This window comes from Ipomoea triloba, chromosome 1 (genome assembly GCF_003576645.1).
Source record: "Ipomoea triloba cultivar NCNSP0323 chromosome 1, ASM357664v1".
NCBI lineage: Eukaryota > Viridiplantae > Streptophyta > Magnoliopsida > Solanales > Convolvulaceae > Ipomoea > Ipomoea triloba.
This window is the reverse complement of record NC_044916.1, coordinates 26,343,116-26,369,266: the sequence shown is the minus strand read 5'-3', so window position 1 is coordinate 26,369,266 and position 26,151 is coordinate 26,343,116. Positions and strand designations below refer to the sequence as shown.

Here is a 26,151-nt window from a genome sequence, read left to right as displayed (position 1 = left end):
GGGGGGGGGGGGGGGGGGGGGGGGAGAAGAGGTCTCTTCATCTTGCACATTCTAGCTAGATTTGGGTCTTAGAAGGATCAAATCAATGTCTTTTTATTCAAGTACCTCTCTCATCATAGCATACAGTCAAATCCGCACTCTGGATAATGACCCCAGCACTGTCCACAACTGCTTGAGCTAGGTTTAGATCTGCTTCTGCAGCAGCGCGAAGGGCATCCCAGATTTCTAGTACAAGTGAAATGTTAGTCAGAATCCTATGTCCTAAAACAGGTATGTAATGCAGTTATGGATGGCAACATCTGTCTTTCCCCCAATTATTGAGCATCAATACTTCTCAATAAACAATTTCAGAATGAATTTTACTCTGAAGAGTTTTCCCAGTTGACAAGTTGAGATTTTTTTTGGGTGATTAGGAAAACCGCCAGTCACTATCCAAGGGTGTGCATTGGGTAAACCATGCATTGTTATCCTAGCCGGTAAAGGACCACAAGGACATACACTAGCATAACTTGTCTATAATTGATCGGCTCAAACCAAGAATGACAATAAGTCGCTCCGAGTGGGAGTCGAACTTGTACCTTTGTAGTTATCAAGTCAACTACCTGACTAACTTGGTTAGGGTTGGCTTGACAAGTTGACTTTTAAGCTTAAATAATATGCAGTGACAGAAATATGAGTTGCAGTGCAGGACAGAAATAGAAAACTACCTTTCCTGCCACCATAGTGAGGGGCAGTGTCCCAAAACTCTTCTCTCAACTGCATCAGCTGACTCTTGGTTATTGGCTGTGGATGCTTCCATGGCTTTGGCTTTCTTATCTTTTTAACAGTTCCTATGATCACACAAGATGATTCAATATCACACAATCACACACTTCCAATCTAACACAAATATAACAACTTTATTGTTTTCATATGGCAGACATTCAATATTTTGAATTAATCTGGATTTGACTCAAGTCATGCTGGCAGAGTTTGAATCTTACTCGGGAAAAAGTCTGACTCAACTACAATAGCATTTGTTTAATTCTTGAAAACACCATAAAAATGGACCAAAAAAAAAACATGGTTTGCAGTTGAGAAGATTATCCAGAAAGAGCAGAGCAGAGCGGAGCGGCTCACCGTCTGCCTTGGCTGGTGAGGAGCCAGTACAACCCATGGTGGTATTTCAGTGCGTTAATGCAAGGGAAAGCCAAAAATCATAGCATAGTAAAGTGAAATCCTGTGCTTCATGTAAAAACTTCCCTGAGTGGTTTTTGGATAAATTAGGGAGGATAGGATTATAGGAATGAGTATATATGAAGTATGGAAGACAAAAATAGGAAGCGTACGAGGTGGTGGACTGGTCTGGTGCCTGGTGGTAGAGCTTTATGAAAAATTTTAAAGAGGGGAAAATGGAAAAAGGCGCCTTTAGGTGGTTGCCTGTCACGTTTCTTGCTCGTGATGATAGCGTTGCTGTGGGCTGTGGTCGCGTGAGATGGTACGTCATTGCATGTGCACACCCATAAACCACTTACATTTCCAGATATATTGCCTTTATACAATTATACAATTTTCTAAAAATTATTACCATTATAAATGGAAATGTAATAAGGATTATAAAGTAGTGTATATTTAGAATATTTTTTTCTTCAAAAAGCTTAGCTGAATACATTGTCTAAATCTTTACTTATTGCGCACAAGAAACTCTCTCATTTTGAGAGGTTGCTCCCTCATTGTCGTCGGTGAGACTCGATCTCTAGTCTTTCTTCTTAAACTTCACTATCGTGATTAATTGAGCTGCCAATGTAGGCATATATGTTTAAAATATTGATAAGGAAGGTTGGAGTTATAGGAAATATAATGGTCTTAAATCTACGACTCATTAAGGATACGTTTTTTATCAATTCAATTCAAAGATAGAAATAGGTCTATCCTAGACAAGCTATGAACATTGTAGAATCTTAATACTACAATATAATAGAGGTGGAACAACATGTACTAATCATATCAAGATGTATTCTTTGATCTTATTGGTTGTAGTTAAATGACAAATTCATCTCCGTCCAAGTGTGTAAATAGAAGATTTTAGCACCCTAAGGAGCATGGGATAATGTACTCCAAGTCTCCAATTTTATCACCTCTTACAAGGGTATAGATTTTCTTTTAAAATTAAATTAGCCCGGACTTTGTATAATAATGTTATTATTTTTAGCTAGGCTAAATAAATAAATAGGCAAACCCTTATTTATAGGTACAACCTTAATGTCTTCAGATTACATTGTGATACAATTCTTTAGACACTAATCATCACACTAAGTATAAGACACAACTTATATGATACAATTGCAACTCTATTTAAATTTTTCATTACACAATTAGACATTTAGACTTAGACAACTCCATAAGATTGTGTTAACCACGGGGTCGGTCTCCATCACCCCATTGTTTTGGTGCCCACTATGTCTTCTTCGGCTAATTTACACACACTTAGCCCAGTTCTTAATAGAGTTTTTTTATTTTTATTTTTTTAATTACCATATGGTACTTTAGAAATTGTCATAATTAATTAGTTTGAGTAATAGTTATATCTTCAATGATTCAAGATACTCATTGCATTAGTTAGTCATGCTCTAAAATTGAATATTAGGGTATCTTTAAAAATTATATATATATATAAAAGATTTTTTTTGGTGTAATTTACCTCGATAATCTCAACATGTAATCACCATGTATTTTGTCTATTGTCGTCTCACTCTCCTCCCCCGCCAACTTTTTCTCTTGATGCTTGGAGGTATTTATATATAGTCCCCTTGATCCTAGTGCCCAACTATCGCAATACACACTCTCCACGTGTCTCGCTGAGGATGAGGTGTCCATTACTAAAAGGTAGTCCAAAGAATTCGCTAGAGCAAGACATGGTTAACGTCACAAATTGTTAGACAATCCTCCCAGACAGATCATCCAGATCATCAAGTCGGCCAACCATGAGGTGTATCATACATTCATACTTAACCCATCTAAGCTCGGCCTTGGCCATGTGAATCCAATACCGAATTGGGGATAAACGACCCACTAATATTTCTCCCAACAATGCTTGAATGTTATGGAGTATATACCAATCTTTTTCATCACAAATAATTTAATTTACCATTAAAAACTATACATTTCATAATATATGAAATTACTCCGTATAATATATTTGACATATACGTGAGATATTTATGTTGTATATCAATCATATTCACCACAAACAGTTTTATCATTGAAAGTAACTTTTGTCATATAATTTGTAAACAGAGTGCAAGTTGCAAAGTCATATGTAAACTGTCTGTCTTTCCCACTTGCTTGGGCACTGTACTGTTAACTTGATGATGGGTAAGATTTAAATATAATATATTCCTTATTTTGCTTATTATGATACTACATTAAATTACATATTATGTATATAATAAAAATAAAAAGTATTAATAAAATACACATTTCTTATTTTATGTTTGACTCCTATTTAGCAACAAGAAGCATATAATCATTGGAGATGATGGGGAAACTCTTCTGCCCAATGGTTGAGGATTATGTGAAAGTTAACTTTTCACATCACACATGAATCTGATGATATCAATAAATGAATCTTCTTGATTGTGGAAGTTGTATGGGTTTCTACTTTCTACCCACAAATATCAAGAGCAGAGTGAATGAAAATCTCCACTATTAATAATGAAAGGCTTCAAACACAGAATTGAGATAAGCTGTCAATTACACTTTCTTGTGAGCATTGAAAGATTAGTGAGTTGGGCTATCATATAGCAGCTGTCATGGGGAATTTTTATTTCTACTACAGTACTTGTCAACCTCTAACAACCACATTAACCTCTTCACAATTCACAATTCACAATGTACCTGATTATTTGGTTTTTATATATTAACAAACAAATTAAGTAGAAAAGATTATCCAATCCATTTGAAAGCAAAATTCAAAAAAAAAGGGTTAAAAAAAGTTTATCTATGCCCAAAAAAAGGTGACCAAGTGGGTGGAACATAATTCTTGTATTTGAATGGTCACAAATTCAATTATTGGCAACACCCTCTCGGTCGGGTCTACTGCCCATAGTCTTCTTCGTGCAGTCTACCTCTCTTGTGTGGGCTTATTGGTCATTACACAAGAGTGAGAAGTGACTGCAGGTTTCTCTCACCCCCTAAAAAAATTTATCTATTTGTGGAAACTCAAGATTGAAGTGTGGTAAGATGGACTTGGTTATCCAATCTAGGTTATACCATGTGTAGCCAGGATCCAGGTTCATATTCACAATTTTAGAACTCTATGTTTACGATTACTTAACTCTATATTCAACAGTATAACACAATTTTTAAATTTATATAACAAAATTGTGAATATAGAATTCAAAAATTATGAATATTGAGTAATTTAATTTTGTATATTGAAATCTAAAATTGTGAATATGGACCCGAGTCCACCTTTCCATAGCATAATTTGCCCCATGTGTGGGAACTCGACTAAGAGAGTGTCGGCAATAATCAAACTTAGGGTGGATGAGTGGGTTACATAATTCTAATACCCGGATGGTCTTGCCAAAACCATTTTGGTTGAGCTCACCGCACATGTTCTTCTTAGTGAGATTTACCTCTCCTCTGTGATTTGCAAGTTATTACATAGTAGAGGGTAAAAGCGATAGGTTTCCTTCATCACCCAAAAAAAAGTTTATCTATTTGTGAAAACTCAAGATTGAAGTGTGGTAAGACAGGCTTAGTATTATTTTGTGAAGATGATTCATTCAAATGGGAAAATGATTTTGAGTCTAAGGTTGGAAAACTTATAACAGTTATAAGCAGCTCAGTAGGAATCCTGGTACTAAATCAAACTCAAATACATTTTTACACTGATTAGCTAAACAAACCATGAGGCCAAGTAATAAGATATGGCTCTCAACCAGTAATAACTAACCAAGCAACAATAAAGAGAATAGATTCATTCCAGTTCCATTACATCTACTCACACAGTCACACTCACAGCTTTAGTACCACACATACCTTAGTTTCATAAAAGATTTGAATCCTAGATTAAGTGTTGGTACATGTTGTCAAGGACCTCATCAACCGTTGTCTAGCAAGCTTGTGATGTGAGGATGTCAAACCAGGTACATGTAAGCCATTTAATACCTACTGTTTCTGCTTTGTTACACAAAATGTTAGTAGGGAATGCAATTATGCAACAGGTACATGTAAGCCATATAGTGCATGATCGAACGTGTTGTCTACTGATAGCTATGAGGGTCCCCATACTTGTTCCTGATATTATAATGCTCATACCTTGTATCTGCAAAGTGGTGGCCCTTTGTTTCAATGTGTTTTTGTTCCATCCCAGTGGTGCCTCCCAAATTTGGTGCTGAGCTTTTCTCTGGTCGGCGATGTTTTGACCTTTCCTTCTGGCTTTTCGACCTCACCTGTGTATAGGGAGGAACCTCACCTGATGCATAGTACTCTGCGTATTCATGGCGCTTGGAAGACCGGTGCTTGGTCAACAATGATGGGTCTTTCATGCTAGAAGATCTATGTTTGAGGGGCTTGACCTCAGAAATGTTGTCACCAATATTTTGCGGGTGAACCTGCCTGGTCTCGGGGAGATGAGCTGTAGCTCTTTGTTTCTGAATGCGGTCAACCTCATCTTCTGGCATGATGAGAGAATCTTTGAGCGGAGTGAGACTACCTTTGGTGCTCTTCATCCTGAATTGTAGCGGATTGAGATGAGCAAAAATGCTACCCACAGCTTCAACGGCAAGCTTGGACAAATCCCATACAAGCTGCCCAAAAGACGGCCATCCAGCTGCCTGCTCATCCTCTTTATCAATTTCGACAATGGGAGATGGCTTCTCCTTGATCAGTTGTTGATCTTGCTCAGCTTCCGCATCCCCTTGCTGTAATGATATGGAGATGACTAAGACACACAATAAACACAGAGCAAATATCTAGCCATTCAGTAAATTGTTTGATTTTTGGAGGATCAAAAGAAGGTAAGCAGATACTTTGAACTTTTAGGCCAAAAGCACAAGCAACTCAAATAAATTTCAGAAAATATTCACTGCAATTTGTCTTAAGCAATCAATGAACTGAAGATGAATTATAGATTAGAATAACATACAACATTTGAGAAAGGGTTAGAACCAAATCCCTGCTGAAGTATGCACACACCATACCCTATCAATACAGCACCAACGACCATAAAAATATCTGCAAAGGATAAGATCGATTAGACCAGACCATAAATTAAAAGGTCAAAGCAGCAACATAGAGCCCGTTAACAAACAATTCATTCACCACCATTATGAACAGATATATTACATATAACAAAAATAGAATCCCAGCATAATAATTTTTCAATTCAACACTGATATTTGGACCAAGTACACTGGACAGGTCAGCTTCCATCCATCGGATCTACCACTCAAACAGTTACATATCCATGCTTTGAGTACAAAACTAAAAGTTAAGATAAATAGATAATGATTGTTAAGTACTCCGTAATTACTTTTATTCATGAATATGAAGATGTGAGAGAGACAACATAATTGAACTAAGCATTTAACATTTTAACATAACACTGTGGAAGATAAGCTGCATTATACCAAACAGTTCAGACAGCAATATTAAGGGTTAATTATGGGAGGAGTCACACCTATGGTTGAGACAGAACTGAACTGGTAATCACAGTCCTCTTGACTAAGGGAAATTTGCCTAATCGCTGCATTTCCTCTATCAACAATTAGTAATGAACATGTTGGTCGGACGTAGATCACATCAAAATCGTTTGAGAACTGTGCATCCTCACTTGGCCCATCTCTATATCCAGGGATGTTGGACTTTCCTCCAGCAATTGTTGTTACACCTGCAAGCCATATTGAATTTGAAAGACAACACTGCATCATAAAAGAGCCCGTGACAATTTCCAAACTCCACATGGAATCTATGTGCTCTTATGAATCATGCAAACCTGCTTCTCCTATCTTTCTTATGGCAAGATTTGAGATATCAGCGACATATACATTCCCTTTATCATCCATGGTAACTCCTCTTGGATTATTAAAACGAGCATCGCTCGGTTTTCCATCAACATGTCCTGTATGACCCTTAAATGAACCAGCAACCAACCTTGCCCTACAATCTGCATCAATCACAGCATTTTTAAAATGAGTAAACAAGTTAACATTAATAAATTATTTCTTTCATCAGATACACATACTGTAATTAAACTAGTATATTTTCTGAGTCTTGACTCTAGAGTTTAGATTGTGTGAATTTTCCAAATTCCAAATGGAGTAGACAAATAAAGTACAAGGCATAACATATTCTCTTTCAGTGTCCTTCAAGCAACTAACAGACGGCATTTTCATAGTCCAACTTCCAGACTCAGAAGAAAACAATATTGCTAATGGAATCTCCAATCAAGAGTATAATTTCCAAACTTAAAAGAGATCACTATAGTGTGCAAAGTATTATGGCACAAGGAGAGAAGGAAGGTAGCAAGAAGCTTACACCGTGACAAGGGAGGAGTAATTTTAACAATGTTGCTACTAACAGCATCCACAGCAAATAGTTCACCATCCTGTGAGACGCGGATCTTATAAGGCACAATGCCCAGTTCATTTCCTTCGACAACAGTTTCAACCAAGTACCCATCTTCAAATTGAAGTAAATTTCCATCTGTATACCCAAAAAGGGAATGGGAAAAAAGAGAGCATATTTAATGTTTCAGTGCATATCTAAACAAAAAATGCCATAAACAGTTTACCCCAAATTTCAATTTCCTTCCTATAAAAATCGAACTCCAAGCTCCACAACTACACAATTCTTCATTGATAATGTAAACTGAAACACTACAAGTACACCCAGATCACAAAATTTCAACAGTTCCCAAATGGGTTTTACCTGATTGGGGAATCTTGGATGAAGGCCTACTAGTCCATTTGAGCAGAGAACTCAAGTGCTTTATCAGAGGCCCTGAAATACACATAATATTACATGCTAATAAGTGTATTCAGAGTTTCATACACCTCAAACAAACCAATCGATTCTCACAATGGCTGATAAGCAAAGCAAGAAAATAACACTTATTACACTCACGCATAGCACACACAGATATAGTTAGAGAGAGAGAGAGAGAGAGGGATTACCAGCTGGGGCAGCAGCAAAGACTTGAAACTGAAGGCAAAGGGTGAAGAGGGCGAAGAAGGCAAGCAGGAAAAGTGAAACCCTCATGCTTCTATCTCTTTGAAAAGTAGAAACCGAGAAGAAAAGAGAGAAAGAGATCAGAAAAAAAGAGTGAAAATTGGATTCAATACACAAAATGCAGAATCTACATAGTGATTTGTGGTCCGTGTGAAGGCAAGTGTTGGTGAAGCTCAAGCGGACACTGCTGCTACAACTTACAATGAAGCTTTTATGGCGGTGAGTTTAGACGATCGAAACTTGGTTCATCACTCATTCAGAGTACAGACAACATACAGCTACTTTCTCTCTCAACTTTTTATATTTTCGTTCTATTTTTTCACCAGAAATTTTTTTCTTTTTAGAAATAATATTACAGATAAAAGTGCATTTTTCGAGGAATGACGGTAAAGGGAGACCCCGGTCTGGTGTCAGAACAAAATGTACTTTTTTACTACCTATGGCGGTGAGCATGGGCCGGGCTTTGTCCGGATCAGCATTACTGCTATTTGGGCTACACTACTAAAAATTAGGGTTCTCCAAGTCGGTCGAAAGCCCGCGAACCGACCTGCATTCATCCAACAGTGAGAGGCAAATTATACTGTGCACCACGTACCTAAACGACGTCGTTTTGAGCATTGTAAATTAATCGTCCGTTTTTTTTGGAAATCACGTTTCCCGTTTCGGCCGGTCTCTGTATTTATGTTAATATTCTGTGTATTCTAGGCAATCATTCTGTGTATTCTAGGCAACCGTTCTGTGTATTATAGACAACCGTTATGTGTATTCATGTTAGTAACACATGTTGTGATTTCATGTTAGTAACACATGTTGTGATGTGTTTGTGCATTTGAATGTTTAGGAGGATGAGTTCTGTGTATTTTGTGTAAATATTATGTGTATTCATGTTATTAACACAAGTTGTGATGTGTTTGTGCATTCGAATGTTATGAGGATGAGTTCTGTGTATTATGGGCATCAATATTCTGTGTATTATGGGCAAACATTCTTTGTATTCTAGACAAATTTTCTGTGTATTCTATATAATGATTATGTGTATTATAGCTAATGAATTCCCTGGAGTCAAGACCTTGTGGTCTAGTGACACCTGGTTGTACTCCATACACAAGGGGGTGAATTATCTCTTTAGTAGAGAAAAAAGTTAAAGCACATAACAATTGTACTAAATTTTAAAAAGATTAAATTGTGTATTTTTAATATTAGACATGACTACAGTATTTGAAAGGAATTTGTAAGTATAAAATAAGATAATCAATTACATATATGTTAACATGGTGTGTTCATAATATACAAATTGTGAATTTTTAAAAGGTAAATTTGCATAAGAATTCACCTTGCCAATGGTTACGTAGGCCCATTGAATTGCTAGTTGATTTGTATAGTCGTTATATTATGAACCAAAAGTCCGCCATTATAATGTGAATCCTGAACCAAAACAATATTTTGAGAAAAGAAACTTCTTTGGAGATGCTCTTATAGAAACTATCAACAAAGACAACAAATGACCAGTCGTGAAATTGCCATGTTTGCCAAAAAAAAAATCAAAGAAATAAAAATGATTTGGACGCAGTCAATGTTAGATACTATCAACAAATGACCAGTCTAAATGTGTAAGCGCACACGTGGCTATAAATGATAGGATGGAGGTCAGAATGTAACGTCATCGTCTCGTGTCCACATTATAACATCACTGCAGAAACGGATCGGATCTAAAGTCCGTCAAGGGAAGCGAAGAGCCTACGGAGCCTTTCGGTTCTCAGGTATTCAAGTTCGTATATTTTCTTTGTTCTATATTACTCCATGTTTTTAATTATTATTGTTTGCATGTACCTTTTGGATGTTTTTTTGTTTTTAAGCCTTTATTTATTTATTTTTGAACAATTTAGTGTATCCAACATGTGCATCGACGTTAGGTTTTGATTTAGATGATTAATTATTTTTAGATTTGCGGTTAATTGGATTTATTTTTCGTGTTTACGGATATAATGATTCGATTTTGCATGCATTGATGGATCTTGAGCTCGACATGATTGATCTTCTCTGAGACTCTGTGCATTAGAGAGTTGATAGCTGGGATAACCGTCGGATAATTAACCTTGTTGGTGTTTTAATGTTTCGAAAATTTGAGAATAAGAAAGTGAATTTATGTTGTATTACTTGTTTTGGTGTAATTTTATTTGTTGTTTAATGCGTATTCTTGTAAGGGGGTTGCATAATGGATCGAAAACAGAAGATTGCATTACTTACCCACATAATTGATTAGTTGCTGAGATAATATGAGGAATTTTTGTAGTTAAGGTTCTGTTGATTTAATGTCTTTTAGGCTTCATTTTATTCATTAACATAGAAGATTGGTACCAGGGTAAACTAAAGAAAGCAATTCATTTTAAGATTAGCAGAGCTTCCTTATGCAAATTCCTGGTCTGATTTCAGTGTACAATGTCTCTTTGTTTATCTATTTTTTTTGGTCTATTCTATAAAAATAGGATCTTTAAATGTTGCATTTTAATTTTGTAACTTAAAAGTTGTACTCTATAATTTTCTCTAAAGGAATAGATTTTTTTTTTATTTTTTTTATTTGTTGGTTGTTTCTGGTGTGAACACTTGGACTGTTGTTCTTGGAGCAACTTTAGTTTGGTTCTGTGATATTTGGTCTGTGTTGAATATCTGGCACTACAACATCCAACTTTGATGTATAATCTTTTACTATGATCCTTCTGATAGTTAATTCCTTTCTTCGGAATGCAGATTGAGCTGTAAGAGGAAAGATGGGAGGTGGATTTAGAGTTCTCCATCTTGTTCGTCCTTTTCTTTCATTTCTGCCTGAAGTTCAAAGTGCTGACAGGAAAATTCCATTTAGAGAGAAGGTCATATATACTGTGATCTCTCTCTTCATTTTCCTTGTATGTAGTCAGCTCCCTTTGTATGGAATACACTCTACAACTGGTGCAGATCCATTCTATTGGATGCGTGTTATTCTTGCTTCAAATAGGGGTACTGTCATGGAGCTTGGAATCACCCCCATTGTGACTTCTGGACTTGTTATGCAACTCTTAGCTGGGTCAAAGATTATTGAAGTTGACAACAATGTGCGTGAGGATCGTGCACTTCTGTAAGTACCATTGTGACACTCTGGATGCTCAACAAAATTAAATTAGTGTCTTGCCCTGTTATCTAGCTTTATTAATGCTGACATACCTACTTGAGTCAGACTGGCAGACTTATCAAAGTTGTTCCTTTGATTTGTTGATGATGATACTCATTGCCTGTTTTGGTAACAGAAATGGAGCACAGAAGTTATTAGGCATTCTAATAGCTATTGGGGAGGCTGTCGCATATGTTCTCTCTGGGATGTATGGCAGTGTTAGCCAACTTGGTGTAGGCAATGCAATTCTCATTATTATCCAACTCTGCTTTGCTGGCATAATAGTTATTTGCTTGGATGAACTCCTTCAGAAAGGATATGGTTTAGGGTCTGGAATTTCACTCTTCATTGCAACCAACATTTGGTAAGCTGCTATGATATGTGCTTTGCAGATTTACCACTTTGAATATTTGGTACTAATCCGATTAAAAAAAATTCTCTCTTTGATAGTGAGACAATCATTTGGAAGGCATTTAGTCCAACTACAATCAACAGTGGACGTGGAGCTGAATTTGAAGGAGCTGTTATAGCTTTGTTCCATTTATTAATTACGCGGACAGATAAGGTCCGTGCACTTCGAGAGGCTTTCTATCGGCAAAACCTACCAAATGTAACAAACTTGCTTGCCACAGTATTGATCTTCCTCATTGTTATCTACTTCCAAGGCTTCCGTGTTGTTTTGCCTGTGAGGTCAAAGAATGCCCGTGGACAACAGGGGTCATATCCAATTAAGCTATTTTACACTTCAAATATGCCAATCATTTTACAGTCTGCACTTGTATCGAATCTTTACTTTATCTCACAGGTATTATCTCTAGGACACACTGATTCTTATTGACTTCAAGATTCAGATGACATGATCTAATTGAATTTGCATCTTCACAGTTGCTGTATAGGAAATACAGTGGAAATTTCCTCGTGAACCTGTTGGGGAAATGGAAAGAATCTGAATATTCTGGCCAATCTGTTCCTGTTGGTGGTCTTGCTTATTACATTACAGCACCATCAAGGTAACAGATGATTACTTGGTCTTACTGTTCTGTTGAGGGTCCATATGTCAGTTTAACTTTTTATGGTTTTCATGAACCTCAATGGAATATAAAATTCATTGTATCCCATGGTACTCACCATGCACTCTTTTTTGCAGTTTGGCAGATATGGCAGCCAATCCTTTTCATGCTCTATTTTATATTGTGTTTATGCTGTCAGCTTGTGCTTTGTTTTCAAAGACCTGGATTGAAGTTTCAGGATCATCAGCCCGGGATGTGGCTAAACAGTTAAAGGTATGATTATTTTGAATTCCGTGTTGTTTTCTTATTTTAACAGTCAATCTGTTCAGTCACATGTATGGATAGTGCATCTGTGTATTTAATATGGATAGTGTATTTGTGTATTCAGTATACTCATGTCTTCATCTCCCTAATATAGATTGCCCCTGCATGATTTTCAGGAACAACAAATGGTGATGCCAGGGCACAGGGAATCAAATCTGTACAAGGAACTGAACCGTTATATACCTACTGCAGCGGCTTTTGGTGGTATGTGCATCGGTGCACTGACAGTATTGGCAGATTTCATGGGTGCAATTGGTTCTGGGACAGGGATTCTGTTGGCTGTCACAATCATATACCAGTATTTTGAGACCTTCGAGAAGGAAAGAGCCAGTGAGCTGGGTTTCTTCGGATTCTAAACTCCAGTTTGCAGTTGCCCTTGAGCCTGTTATCGTTTATGTGCTGCAAAATTTAGGTTTTGCCCAAACCACCATAGAGATATCAAGTTCAGGAATATTTGATAGCTCAGTGTTAGCTTCTGACTAGGAAACTCTGCCCCATTTGTTTGTTGGATTTGTGTATCAAGATGAGAGATTGAATTTTGCAGCTGCTGACCTTCTGGCAATGGTGATTAAGGTTTCCAAAGCCCCCTTATGAATTGAATTAGAAGTAGAATTTTTTTTAATGCTTTACTAGATTAGCCTACCCAACTGAAGTTCTTTTTATAATCTACACAGTAATTTCTGTTGTTTAGTTGCATGAAATAGAGAACTAGTAATTTATGGGTGATATAATACGATGAGAATGTGGATTTTTTGAGCTATAATGTTGTTACCTTATTGCCAGATAGTAGATACTATTCATATGAGAGTGCATACCCTGATACCCATTGCTTTGTGTTCTTGGTGTTGCTTTTCTTGGTCTCTCATAGGCCTGTTAGCGAACAGAGCTTTCGACAAACTACTCGTGTTTGAGCTCGGTAAGTGTTCGTTTATTAAGGTAAACGAACATTAACAAACAAAATTTAGAGCTTGGTTAATAAACGAGCAGAGTCTGAACAGTGGTAAGCTCGTTTGTTAAGTGTTCGCGAACAAGCTCGTTTGTGTTTGTTTAGTATTGTTCGTGAACAAGCTAGTTTGTGTTCGTTTAATAGTGTTCGCGAACAAGCTCGTTTAGTGTTCGTTTAATAATGTTTGCGAACGTAGATTATTACTTTTTCACGAACAAATTGTGTTCATAAACATGTGCAGGTGTTTGGTTATTAAGTGTTCACAAACGTGTTCATGAACGTAAATGAACATGTTTGTGAACACGTTTGTGAACGTGTTCATTAATGTTAACAAACACGTTCGTGAATGTGTTCGCAAACGTTAACGAACACTAACGAACGCTTAACAAACGAACACAAACAGGATTTTCAAAAACCTTAACAAACGAACACGAACACTCCAAAATCCTTAACAAACGAACACGAACAGTCTTCGTTCGTTTATGTTCAGTTCGTTAACGGCCCTACTTTCTCACCAAATTTGTTTTCCCCAAGCAGGGACAACAAAAGTTGTGATCCTCTTTGGTATTTGACTGGTCCACTTGGCTAAAGGGAATTACTTTAAAACGTTTTTGTTTAACCATAAAAGCGACTACATCAGTGGTTTTTGTTTTTTTGACTAATGGAAGAAATGTGTTTTATAGAGTTTTTATTTCTGCAAATTAATTTTTTGTGGGTCCCAAGCTTTCAAATGAAATGGGAAAAATAATTTGGCACAAATTTTGTTTTTCCTTCTTGATGGTTAGCGTTTTTTTCCCTTGCTTTCATCTCTCCCCCTCCATCTCTTTCCTACATATAACAAAAACCAAATAAAATTCTCAATTGATGTGGTTGCTTTAAGTGGGATAAAATTGAAGGATTGAGTATCATTTTTAACGACAACAATGCTATAAACCTTTCTTGTATTTTCTGTAATGTATTAGTTAATTCATTGACATCTAATGTAGTAATGTATGAAAACCAGGAGGGAAAAGTTTGAAAGGAAAATGAGCCTTTTAACAATTCTGTGAAAACATATTTGATAGTCACTATTGGTGAACATCCATATTTTTAATAATTATCTTCATCTACAATTATTATAAGAGCCAATAATATTAGACCCCTGGAACTAAAAAATGTTGGTCTACAATTTTACCCCTGTCCAAGATTAAAATGTTGGTTCCACTAGACCAAAAGAACTTCACTTAACTACCCCGTTAGAAAATCATGTTAATTACCCAATTTTAATCTTAAAACGGAAAATTAAAGTGGAACATTTTCAATAGTTACGAACTAAATTTCATTAATTCCAAACACAAAAATTAAAAACTTAAAAACTCAATAAGGGATAATACTTGAATGAATCATGCTAGGCTCCCTTCCATTTGTCTCTGTATATTTTTTTTGCTGGCCTGATGTTGGAATTTTTTTTTTCATAAAAAATATTTTGACTATTCAACTTTTTAAATTTAGTAGGCTCCTTTAGCTTAGTAATATCAAGGATGGATGCTACGGGATGAAAAAATGAAGCGAAATGAATGCTCCATTACTAGCTCAAGAAGTAAACCACTTGACATGAAGTCACCAATCCAGTGATAGGGGTTCCCTAGATTGTACTAGATTGGCAACTCGCGATTTACCTTCTCCAACAATAGTAACTTACTTATATTATTACAAAGAGTAAAGTACATATGATTTATAACATTTTATGTGTTCGGTATTATAAATATTAATTTAAATTATTTACACTTTAATTTTTTGTATAATTGATTTTAATATTAGTGAATAACATTACATTAAGGGGCGTTTGGTTCACGTGATGTTATATTACCGGGAATGTTAGATTATTGGAAATATTAGATTCCTGTGTTTGGTTTAAAACTGATGTATGCAATATAAATCTGTTCGATTGAAGAGTTATTTTTTATAGTATGATGATCATTTTTACTTGAATATTGTTAACCTATTTTTATGTACTTTAATAAATTTAAAATTAAAATAAATAAGTAAGATAATGGTAAAAAAAAATAGAAGTAATTAAAATTAATTAACTAAGACAATAAATTAAAATGACAAAATTAGCAATAAGACAATGGAATGTGAGAATACCTAAAAAAGGGAAGGGTATCCGATCTCACATTCCATTGCAATAGCTATAAACCTTATGTGGAAGTTATGTTACATTTCCGAAGGTAAATTGCATAACTTGAACCAAACATGAAAATCTTATATTCCCAAACAAATATAACATTAGTTATCTTATATAACTTGAACCAAACGTGGCCTAAAAGTTTATCCAAATTAAAAAAGAAATAGAAATTATTTAAAAATATATAAAGAAAATAAAGTTAGCTTGACAAAAAATAGTACTAAAAAGGACAATGTGGAATAAAATAGAATGAATGTATGATACTCATCAAATTGCAAATTTGCAATTGATTAGTCAAACTTTCATTAATATTATTAAATTGTGATTTAACTCCTTTTGAAATTTAGACTTGCATATTAAAAAGCTATACGGAAAGAATTTAATTCTTCCAAAAATTACAATTTAAAAATAAAATAATAAATTTTCACTTTTGGTCCCTTGAAACACATTTGATTCTTGATTATTAAAATTTTATAATTAGGTTCATGACTATGTAATTTGTATCACATTTGATTTTGTCGTTCAATTTTCGAGTCAACTATTACCGAAAGTGGCACTGTTTTTTTTTTTTTCGTGGGAGAGATTATGGAGTAGACTGTTCAATTTTACTAGTGGAACAGAGAAGTTTTGAAGTAGTTCTCTTAGAGCATCTCCATCTGCTCTCCACATCTCGCGGTTTTTGATGTGCCATTAAGGGAGAGACGAGAGAAGAGAAGAATGAAAAAAAGAAGAAGAAAATAGTCTTGTCCAAAAAAAAATTTAAAAAGAGTAATTACGCGCTCAGAAGCATGTGCAATACACGCTCTTGTTGTAAGGGACACGCGCATGCACCCAACTTTTTCCCTTTTTCTCTCTCTTCCGAGCCCTAAAAAAACTCACATTGACTGTAAATTATTTTCTCTCTCTCCCCTTTTTCCTCTATTTTCTATATCATCATTTCTCTCTTCCACATTATAGAAAAATCATGAAAAAAACATTGATGGGATGCTCTTAGCCAAGTGGGCCTACACAGTACAAAAGAGGGAGTTTCCACAATCGAACAGATTAATTCTCTCGGCTGAATTATAAATACCTCATTTCTATTGGGTGAGACAATTGAGTTGGAGATTTAATGTTGTACAAACTCAAAGCCAATGATTGAACTCTTGACCTTTGATCATAACTTTTGTTGTAGAGTGGTAGCTTATTCGAAAAAAAAAAAAAAAAAAAACTCTCATGTTGTATCCCAGCTGTTTGTTAAATTGTCTAGGTGAATTGATTCTTGAATCAACAGTGAGTATGAGCGTCATTTAATGGTGGGTTATGAGTATTTTAAATTCCTTTTTATATTTATAATAAATACTAATAAATTTAGATCAAATTTCGTGGTAATTGGTAGCTATTGACTAAGAATATTTGATTAGGTCGGCAGCTTCGGAAACCGGATATTCTCTCCCCTCCTTTGCGCAGGTAATTTACACGCTTTGTTTGCTTCTCTGTTGCATACATATCTTTTGCTTTGTACAAGATAATATTAATATTAGCAATGTGTTGTGGAACATCATTAACGCCATTCAACTTTAGACCGTTCTTTGAGCTTGGCCTTGGGATTACATTAGATTAGATTAGATTTCTTCGCTTCACTCTTTTTTCTCTCATCTTACTTACTTTTTGAATCCCTCAGCTCCCTCAAATTGGATACAACAAATTAAAAACAAATTCCATATGCCCTTCCATTGATGGCCTCCATCCCAGAATAAAGCCTCCTGCTTTTCCTTCTTCTTCTTGTTCTTCATTCATTTTTGTTACATTTTTGGTGCAGAAAATTAAGATCAGATGGATTCTGTTGACTGCGCGGCGGTTACGCCAAGCAAGAGCAGATGGGGTGGGATTCTTGGCAAGGTTTTCCCGCGCATTCGGAAACCCAAGGTGAAGAATGATGGTGATTTAGTGAAGACAAGTGAGGATGAGAAAATGGCGGTTGAAGCTTTTGTTGCCAAGGTTTTTGCCAGCCTGTCTGCCGTTAAAGCGGCGTATGCGGAGTTGCAGTTTGCCCACTCTCCGTACGACCCGGAACTGATTCATGCGGCCGATCAGATGGTGGTGTCGGAGTTGAAGCTTTTGTCGGAGCTAAAACAGTGTTTCTCCAAGAAACAGATTGGTTGGGATCGGGGGGATCCTGGGATTACTCTGTTGTTGGCTGAAATTAAGGAGAAGAAGTGCGTTGTTAAAACGTATGAATCCATGGTGAAGAAGATGGATTCCCAGGTTAAGTTGAAGGGGTCGGAGATTATGTTCTTGAAGGAGAAATTAGAGGAGGCGGATAAAGAGAACAAATTGCTGGAGAAGAGATTGAATTCCACCTCTGAACCCGACAACCTACGACTCTCAACGTTGAATTATAGTCATTTTATTAAATTTTTCCGGCAGACAGTGAGCTCAATCCGGAGTTTTGTCCGGCAGATGTGTTGGGAGATGGAATCCGCAGGGTGGGATTTGGACGCGGCGGCCAGTTCAATCCAACCGGATTCCGTGAAAGCAAAAAACCGCCGATGTTTCGCGTTCGAATATTATGTTTGTCGGGAGATGTTCGACGGTTTCAACCGCCCGAATTTCAGTATCTCCGGCGAGGCGTTGAAAGATTCGGAGAAAAGACAGAGGCTACTGATGGACAGATTCACGGAACTCAACGCCGTGAAGGCGGCGGCGGATTACTTGGCCCGGAAACCGAAATCGACGTTCGCGAGGTTTTGCGGCAAGAAATACCGGCGGCTGGTTCATCCCGGCATGGAAGAATCGCTGTTCGGCGGCGACTGTGGTCATCGGAAAATGGTGAAATCTGGGGAGTTCCCGGAGACGCGGTTCTTCTGTTGTTTCGCGGAAATGGCGAAACGCGTGTGGTTGTTGCATTGTTTGGCGTTTTCTTTCAACCCCGAGGCTTCGATCTTCCAAGTCAGCAAGGGGGCCCCATTCTCCGACGTTTACATGGACAACGCCAACGACGAGCCGCTCTTGTCGTGGGACGGCTCGCCGGAAACGCAGCCCAGAGTTGCTTTCACGGTGGTTCCCGGCTTCAGACTAGGTACCACTGTTATTCAATGTCTAGTATTCCTATGCTGATATTTTAGCCCTCTATTTTCTATCAAACGGCATCAAGTTGACCTTAAAATCTTGTGATTAAGCAACACTTGTTTAAGTTAGTTCGTATCAACCAAAAAGCACCAAATGACTGAAATGAGTATATCCAACGACAATATTCATTGTTTGCTTAACATAGTTAACTTATCAGTCAATTTTAACTAATTTGATTATTATTAGGTTAAATACCTAATATTAGTGTTTGATTAATTAGTTTTTTATAATAACTTATTGCTCCAAAACACTAAAATTCAAAAAGTTGATCAAAACAAACAACTAATAGTTAATTTACCAAATATCTTTATAGAATCAGCTAATACTATTAACTAGTTAAATCGACTAACACAATCAGCTAAAAGCTATTTACCAAATACTCATATCTTGTTTAAGTTCATATCAACCGATCGAAAAGCTTCAAATGAATATATCTAACGACAATATCTAAAATAATCTTGTGATGGAGTAGTACTTGTTTAGTCCTTTAAAATTTTGGATTAAGAGGTGAATTTTCGGCTTAGATATACCAACAAAAAAGTAGGAGATAAGGGGGGCCTTTTGGAAAGGGCCAAAGGGGTGATCTGGACGCCATTGGCTTTCGTAAATGATTCTTTTTGTTGAGTGGGAAAATTGGGGCAATGGTGCTTTGGGTCTTTGTGTTTTTTGAGAGGGAAAGCGCGTGGATTATTGTGTGGAAATATCCTATATATGAATCTTTTGCATTGTGTTTTCCTGAATCATTCTTAAATTTTGTTGATATTAGACAAGTGGTTGGTGGGATTCTGATTAGCTGTATATTATATTGTGTATTATATGATTCCTTTGAATAAACTTGTATCTTCTTCATGTCTAAATCAATATTCATTGAGTTGTTTAGTTTTATCTGTCATCTGATCTGTCGTCTTTGCTTGCTTTGCTTCTTCGAGGAACGAGTGTTAATTGTTATGTTGTGGACTTGTGGAGTAAGATCGTGTGGACCTTTTCTAAATAAATTATATACTTATTATAATTAACATATTATGTATTAAATAATTAATTTATTATGTACATGTAGTTAATATATAATATACCTTTAGTTAGTAAATTATCACTACTACAAATAAGATTTTTAATGTTGATTTTTTTTAAAAAAAAATATTTTTAACGTCGGTTTTCTTTCGACGTCGTTCTTCTAGACGTAGTATATTAACAAAACAATGCCGGGTATTGAACCGACGTTGTATATATATTTTTTTAAATTAAAATATCCTACGACGTCGGCTAAGAACCGACGTTGTGTGTGTGTGTGTGTGTATATATATATATATATATATATATATATATATATATATATATATATATATATATATGATTGCATTCAGGAGAGAACTAAGAACGCTTCGCAGCCGCTCAAGTGTCCAGATGTAGTTGCACCTAACATTATAACTAGGTGCGCCTAATTGCATGAATGTTAATAAGGTAAATTATTGCACTTGTAAGTGAAAAATAGGTGCACTTGTAAGTAAAACTAGATGCACTTATAACACAATTATTTGCACCAAAGTTTGAGTTATTTTCGAAAATGCTACTGAGTGATTTTTTTTTTTTAAATTACATCTGATTCGTTGATCTAGACACGTGTATGGCTACGAAGCGTTCTCATTTCCTTCTTGGGCGATGGTTCGCACTTGAGCGCGCCCCTATATATATATATATATATATATATATATATATATATTATTTTATGATTTTCAACCAAAACCTGTGCAGTTTTACAATTTACACTTCACATCAACTTTCATAACCTCTGCAGCAATTTTACATTCAAAATGAACTAATAAATATCAAGCTAATAACCATCAAATTAATAAACACTAATTCATCGAACTAATAACACAATTTATCAAACTAAACATCAAACTAGTAAACATCAATTTATCAAACTAATAAACATCAAGCTAATAACCATCAAGCTAATAAACATCAAGCGCTCAGGTGAGAACCAATGCCCAGAAAAGAACTGAAACCTAATCGTAACCATCACATGTCCAGATTTAATGGTTGTTGGAAGGTGGGCTACGTACAATATGATCATATCGATGAAGCTTTGTGACTAGCTTTTTGTTGGAAGCTAAGCTGAAAAATTGAGGATTAGTCTATTTGTGCGTCTACATAACTAAGATAAGCTATCAATGTTATGTATGTCGGCCGACTAAGGTGGGGTGGCTGCCGACTGGTGAGCCTTGAGAATTGGGGATACAACCTTTTAGGACAAGATAAGTGCTCTATACTAGACAATGAGGAAAAAATTATCTAGGCACGGGTCATGTTATAATTTGGGTCATTCTACTCTCTTTAATTAATACTTTGAATTGCAAGCAAATAGTCAGTTTAGGTTGTTCGCATAACCAATCAAGTGTAGTCTAAATATTTCAAAAATTTGTCAAATTAATCACCTAAGTCAACTAAATGGTCAAATTGAGTTCTCTAAGTAAAAAAAAGAAATAAAAAAAAAGAAATAAAAAAAATCAAAAAAAAAAAACTATCCAAACCTCTTAAACTGCCAACAAATGCAATTAAGCCTCTACTTACCCACTTAGCATGTTATTGTTAATTTAATTCTGACTAGGTTCTCACGTGTGCTATCATTTTTATGTGGCAATGATTTGAAATCCGATATAATGTATGTGAAATTGACTTGATATAAATTAAATAATTTTGTATAATTTTTAAAAAAACAATTCAGTTTAAAATTTTAGTTCACAAATTTTTTCTATTTCAATTTAGGTGGCTTTGATTTGATTCATGAACTGATTTGATTCAATTAATTTTCAATATATTCATGAAGTTGAAACAATGAAGATTAAACCACCAAGATATAAAAATTAACACGCAAATATAAAAATCAATGAAATTTCATGAGTCATAAAGGAGTGACGAGTAACAACATATAACAAAACAAATTAAATGAAAACAAAATAATGAAGCCCCGTATTCCGTATAGGGGATATATAGAAACCTATGTCACATTTAGCTATATATATGTTAATATTGTTATCCAATTGAAAATTGTATTTAAAAAAATCAAAAAGAGGGGCAACCCCACTGCAGCGGCAAATTATGCTGTGGACCCAGGTCCACCTTGCAAGGTGGACCTGAGTCCAAAACTACGTCGTTTTTGTGTCTTTTTTTTTTTTTTTTTAAATTAGTAAACATATTGCTGAATATAGAGTTGTCCAAAAATGTGTGAATGTAGAGGTTTCAAAGTGTGAATGTAGAGTATAAAAATCGTGAATGTAGAGGTTTCAAAGTGTGAATGTAGAGTATAGAAATCGTGAATGTAGAGGTTTCAAAGTGTGAATGTAGAGTATAGAAATCGTGAATGTAGATTATGATTGTGTGAATGTAGAGTTGCCTAGAAATGTGTGAATGTGGAGGTTTCAAATTGTGAATATGGAGTATAGAAATCGTGAATGTAGAGTTATGCATGTGTGAATCTGTAATAGAGTTAAGAAGTTCTAACAACTTGTAGCCCTGTAATGTGTGAATGTGGAGTTCTCAAGTTGTGGATATGGAGTATATGACCTGTGAATATAGAGTTTTGAATGTGTGAATGCATAACAGTGGTAATATAGTTAATAAACATATAATCTTGTAATGTGTAAATGTGGAGTTTACAAAGTGTGAATGTAGAGTATAGCGTATGTGAATGTAGAGTATAGTGTATGTGAATGTAGATCCAGGTCCACCTTGCAAGGTGGACCTGGGTCCACGGCATAACAACCCCACTGCAGCTCTAGCTCACGAACAACACATCTCTGTAATGGGGCACACCCACCATATCCTCTTAAAAATATATGTATTTGTCATATAATCTAATATTAATTTGTCCAAAACAAAAGAATAAAGGCAAAAAATAAAAATAAAAATTAGACAGATCATCCCTAAAAATCAATGATCAATTGGAGTAAGGAATAAAATAAAATTAAAGTTGATGAGACAACTCTAGTCAAGTTGATTGGACTGTTGATTTGATAACAACAAGGTTACAAGTTAGTGGCCTATTGGTCTTCTTTGTGTAAGACAGTAATCTATGGAAAGCATAGATTACTTTACCTCCTTGTGGCCCTTTAGTGACCAAGGTCACAATAGTTTTTCTCATCACAAAATTAAAAAACAATGAAAGTTGATACTTTGTAATTTATAAAATTTATTCGATGATTTTATTATGGCAACATAAACATCAATGCAATACATGGTATAAATACCTAGTAACATGCATCTATAGATTATTATTTTTTAAAAATATGTATACTCATCATCATAGTATTTCTTCATGGTGTAGTTCTTTAATTAGTCGGAGATTGGGAGTCTTTGTTGCCGTGGTCGCTTGAATAATTAGTGTTTCCGTTGTTGCCCGGGGGAGGCGGAGAATCCGAAGTCCCCTGACTCGGACCAGAAGGCGGGACAATTACGCCTTTGGGGAGGGCACTTAAAATTAATCTACCATCCATCTTCTTTCCCTCTGGTGACCTCAATAACATTCTTGAATCCAACGCCAATGCATAATGGGCTAATAACATGCTTAAAACAAGCGAAAGCATAATAAACCGAGACATTATATGGATATATAGATAGATAGAGAGAGAGAGATGTAATTGATTGCTAGAAAGGGGGGAATTGAATGGAGCTTAGAATGGGGAGAAAGATGAAGGGAGGTAAGCATGTATTTATAAGAAGAAAATGTTGGCAGAAAGCAATTCAATTATAATATAATGAAAGATATGACAAACTAATTAATTAAGTATATATGTATGTATAGATAAATTATTGTTTAATTTAGATCTGTGGAACTCCATGCACTGATCGAATGCGGAATGCATGTTGGATACTGTTGTGCTACATAGCTCTAATTAAAGAATTTGGTTAAATGTTATATATCATCTGCAGTGAACGGTTAAATGTTACATATCATCTGCAGTGAACGGTTAAATGTTATATATCATCTGCAGTGAACCAACGTAACAATGGTATGGTCAATGGTGTACACGCAAAGTTTTCAATTCCTTTATGGATTTCTTAATATCCCCGGCCACATAACCTGGAGGGTGTGGTGGAGTGGAAGGAACTCATTTATTCTTAAACAAAGGTCAATGGTTTGATCCTTGGGTAGGCTCACTTTCTGCTACATATTTTACATTTAAATACTAAAGTGTCTAGAGTGAGACACTGTTTTTATTCATTCATTATAAAATTTATACACGTACAGGAGTTATACTCTGAGAGTACATATTTCATTTTTTGTGTATATAATGATTAGGTGGCCTGGGACTTAACTCAAAAACGAACTTTCAATGATTATTGGGAATTTAATATTTATACGCTAATTGTAAATGTATTAATATATTTAATTCTGATATGATCTTAGCCACGTATGGGTTTATATAATTTTTTGGCAAATTAAAATAGGCTTAGTTGTAGTATGGGAGTATTCAATTTTGTATTAGGGCATCCCTAATGGTACTTTTTGAAGAATCAAAGCTTATGTGGAGAAGATAGGGAGATGAGAGATAATAAGTGAGGTCTTTGCAAAAGGACCAATGTTTTTGTTAGATCTGTGGGCCCCACCAAGAAAGAAATAAAGCCATGCTACTTTGCGTGAGGTGCAAATCTCGCGCCGCGCGTGCATTGAGCGCGTAAACCTTGGCTTTTTAAAAAATATATATATATATATATTATTTTTCAGATTTTGTTTTTGTATTTTTTTCTCTTTTCTCTCTTTCCTCTCATCTTCTCTTTCCCCATCACACCTACAAACACTCCTAAAAAGTAAAAACTATAACTATGGGAAATTCTCTTAATTTAATTTACAATGCTACGACAGGATTTTCTACATATACTTCAACATTTCAACCATATATATATCTATGTGATTTATGTCAACAATAACACATCAAAATAGTTGACAAAAAGTTTCTATCGAAAGAAATTTTAAACAATTCCAAGTAAGGATGACCACAGTTCGGTTTGAACCGAACCGTCTACTATTTCAACCAAACCGTACGATTCCGGTTCCGATTTCTTATTTTAACAAACCGAAACCTCCGGTTTTGGTTTGAAACCGTGATTTTATATATATATATATATATATATATATATATATATATATATATATATATCATATATTATAATATTACATATTATGTATTATATATAATAGATAGTATATATTACTACGTATATATTATATATTAGATATTATATATAATTATGGAGTAACATTAAAAAAAAAAAAGAAAAAAAAAAGAAGTCCGGTTAAAACCGTCGGTTCCGGAACCGGAGAGGAACCGCTCAAATTAGGTTCCGATTCCGGTAATCTTGGAACCGTGAACCGGCGGTTCCGAATCGGAACTGGACCGGAACCGAACCGTGGGATATCCTAGTTCAAAGTGATTTGAATTGATTGGTGACGCTTTGACATATTGGAGTACGTGTTATTTAACCATATAAAAATGTAATTCTTTCTCAATAGCATCGTTAACAATCTCGAAGATTTGATCTTGAAAAGTCTCTCTAAAATTCTTTTTACACTAGCTTAATAACTTTATTCTCTCTATAGATTGAATAATATAATGGCGTGATTTAATAAAAACTTGTGAATTTATTTGACATTCGATTGGGCATAATCATCAAACTAGTGTGTGGTGAATGCTAAGAATGAAACATGATGTTTGAAGCTTTGAAGATGTAGTACGTATAAATGGATTATTCCTAGAAGCTGATTTATGTACAAGATGTGTATCACAAGTTTTTTTTTGTTACAATGTAATATCTGTTCATAGCTACTTCCTCAACCAAATGGAGCACAAAGGGCCAATATCGCCTTTATTAAGACTCGAACCCACCCCCTCTCATGTAATTATTGTAACACTTTTGTAACTTCGTTTTCTCCACTTGTACTCTACTCATTGGTGCTTAGTGGAATAAGGTTTCACTATTTGATAATCCGAGTAAGACATGGATCTTACTAATAATCATTTAAGATTGAAAATAATTGTCGGGTCAGTATAGGTAGGTTTGGAGCTAGCAAGATATGATATGATGATATGTGCTGCATAATATAAATAAATAAATAAATAAATATATATATATATATATATATATATATATATATATATATATATATATATATATATATATATATATATATATATATATATATATATATATATATATATATATATATATA

General features: G+C 35.2%; 4 protein-coding genes across 6 annotated transcripts in view; 2 read left to right on the top strand and 2 right to left on the bottom strand.

Annotated features, from left to right (window-relative positions):
* LOC115999069 (ubiquitin domain-containing protein 1-like) overlaps positions 1-1,350 on the bottom strand; it is a 3,581-nt gene extending 2,231 nt beyond the window's left edge. Inside the window, exons 1-3 of the mRNA XM_031238820.1 lie at positions 1,120-1,350; positions 708-830; positions 106-225 (exon numbers count right to left, since the gene is read on the bottom strand). Coding sequence (XP_031094680.1) covers positions 106-225; positions 708-830; positions 1,120-1,156 — 280 coding nt within the window. The 5' untranslated portion in view covers positions 1,157-1,350. The remainder of the gene's footprint in view (positions 1-105; positions 226-707; positions 831-1,119) is intronic.
* A 3,435-nt stretch (positions 1,351-4,785) lies between these two features.
* On the bottom strand, positions 4,786-8,563 carry LOC116001973. 3 transcript variants are annotated; one of them, XM_031241977.1, is made up of 8 exons: positions 8,163-8,500; positions 7,918-7,989; positions 7,525-7,692; positions 6,983-7,153; positions 6,668-6,877; positions 6,134-6,222; positions 5,305-5,909; positions 4,786-5,163 (listed from the first exon to the last, which is right to left on the bottom strand). In XM_031241977.1, exons 1-8 carry the CDS (start codon positions 8,245-8,247, stop codon positions 5,148-5,150), a joined length of 1,416 nt encoding a protein of 471 aa, XP_031097837.1. In that variant the 5' UTR covers positions 8,248-8,500; the 3' UTR covers positions 4,786-5,147. The 3 variants fall into 3 exon arrangements, with proteins under 3 accessions (XP_031097837.1, XP_031097828.1, XP_031097821.1); XM_031241968.1 differs by having other exon boundaries at positions 4,798-5,909; positions 8,163-8,257; positions 8,419-8,563; XM_031241961.1 differs by having other exon boundaries at positions 4,798-5,909; positions 8,163-8,499.
* Positions 8,564-9,846: 1,283 nt separating this feature from the next.
* Positions 9,847-13,478, top strand: LOC116033169 (protein transport protein Sec61 subunit alpha-like). The gene is made up of 7 exons (XM_031275930.1): positions 9,847-9,977; positions 10,966-11,329; positions 11,499-11,726; positions 11,813-12,167; positions 12,248-12,372; positions 12,510-12,645; positions 12,813-13,478. Exons 2-7 carry the CDS (start codon positions 10,986-10,988, stop codon positions 13,050-13,052), a joined length of 1,428 nt encoding a protein of 475 aa, XP_031131790.1. The 5' UTR covers positions 9,847-9,977; positions 10,966-10,985; the 3' UTR covers positions 13,053-13,478.
* A 3,700-nt stretch (positions 13,479-17,178) lies between these two features.
* On the top strand, positions 17,179-19,777 carry LOC116001066 (protein GRAVITROPIC IN THE LIGHT 1-like). The gene is made up of 2 exons (XM_031241167.1): positions 17,179-17,258; positions 17,611-19,777. The coding sequence occupies exon 2, from the start codon at positions 17,625-17,627 to the stop codon at positions 18,906-18,908; it is 1,284 nt and encodes a 427-aa protein (XP_031097027.1). The 5' UTR covers positions 17,179-17,258; positions 17,611-17,624; the 3' UTR covers positions 18,909-19,777.
* Positions 19,778-26,151: the final 6,374 nt, after the last annotated feature.

Coding starts and splice junctions, on each gene's coding strand:
- LOC116001066 (XM_031241167.1), top strand. CDS start 17,625: ATGGATTCTGTTGACTGCGCGGCGGTTACGCCAAGCAAGAGCAGATGG.
- LOC116001973 (XM_031241968.1), bottom strand. CDS start 8,247: ATGAGGGTTTCACTTTTCCTGCTTGCCTTCTTCGCCCTCTTCACCCTT. Junction 7,693..7,917: donor ATCCAAGATTCCCCAATCAG/GTAAAACCCATT, acceptor TTGGGTATACAG/ATGGAAATTTACTTCAATTT. Junction 6,223..6,667: donor CAGTTCTGTCTCAACCATAG/GTGTGACTCCTC, acceptor TATCCTTTGCAG/ATATTTTTATGGTCGTTGGT.
- LOC116033169 (XM_031275930.1), top strand. CDS start 10,986: ATGGGAGGTGGATTTAGAGTTCTCCATCTTGTTCGTCCTTTTCTTTCA. Junction 11,330..11,498: donor CGTGAGGATCGTGCACTTCT/GTAAGTACCATT, acceptor TTTTGGTAACAG/AAATGGAGCACAGAAGTTAT. Junction 11,727..11,812: donor TTCATTGCAACCAACATTTG/GTAAGCTGCTAT, acceptor TCTCTTTGATAG/TGAGACAATCATTTGGAAGG.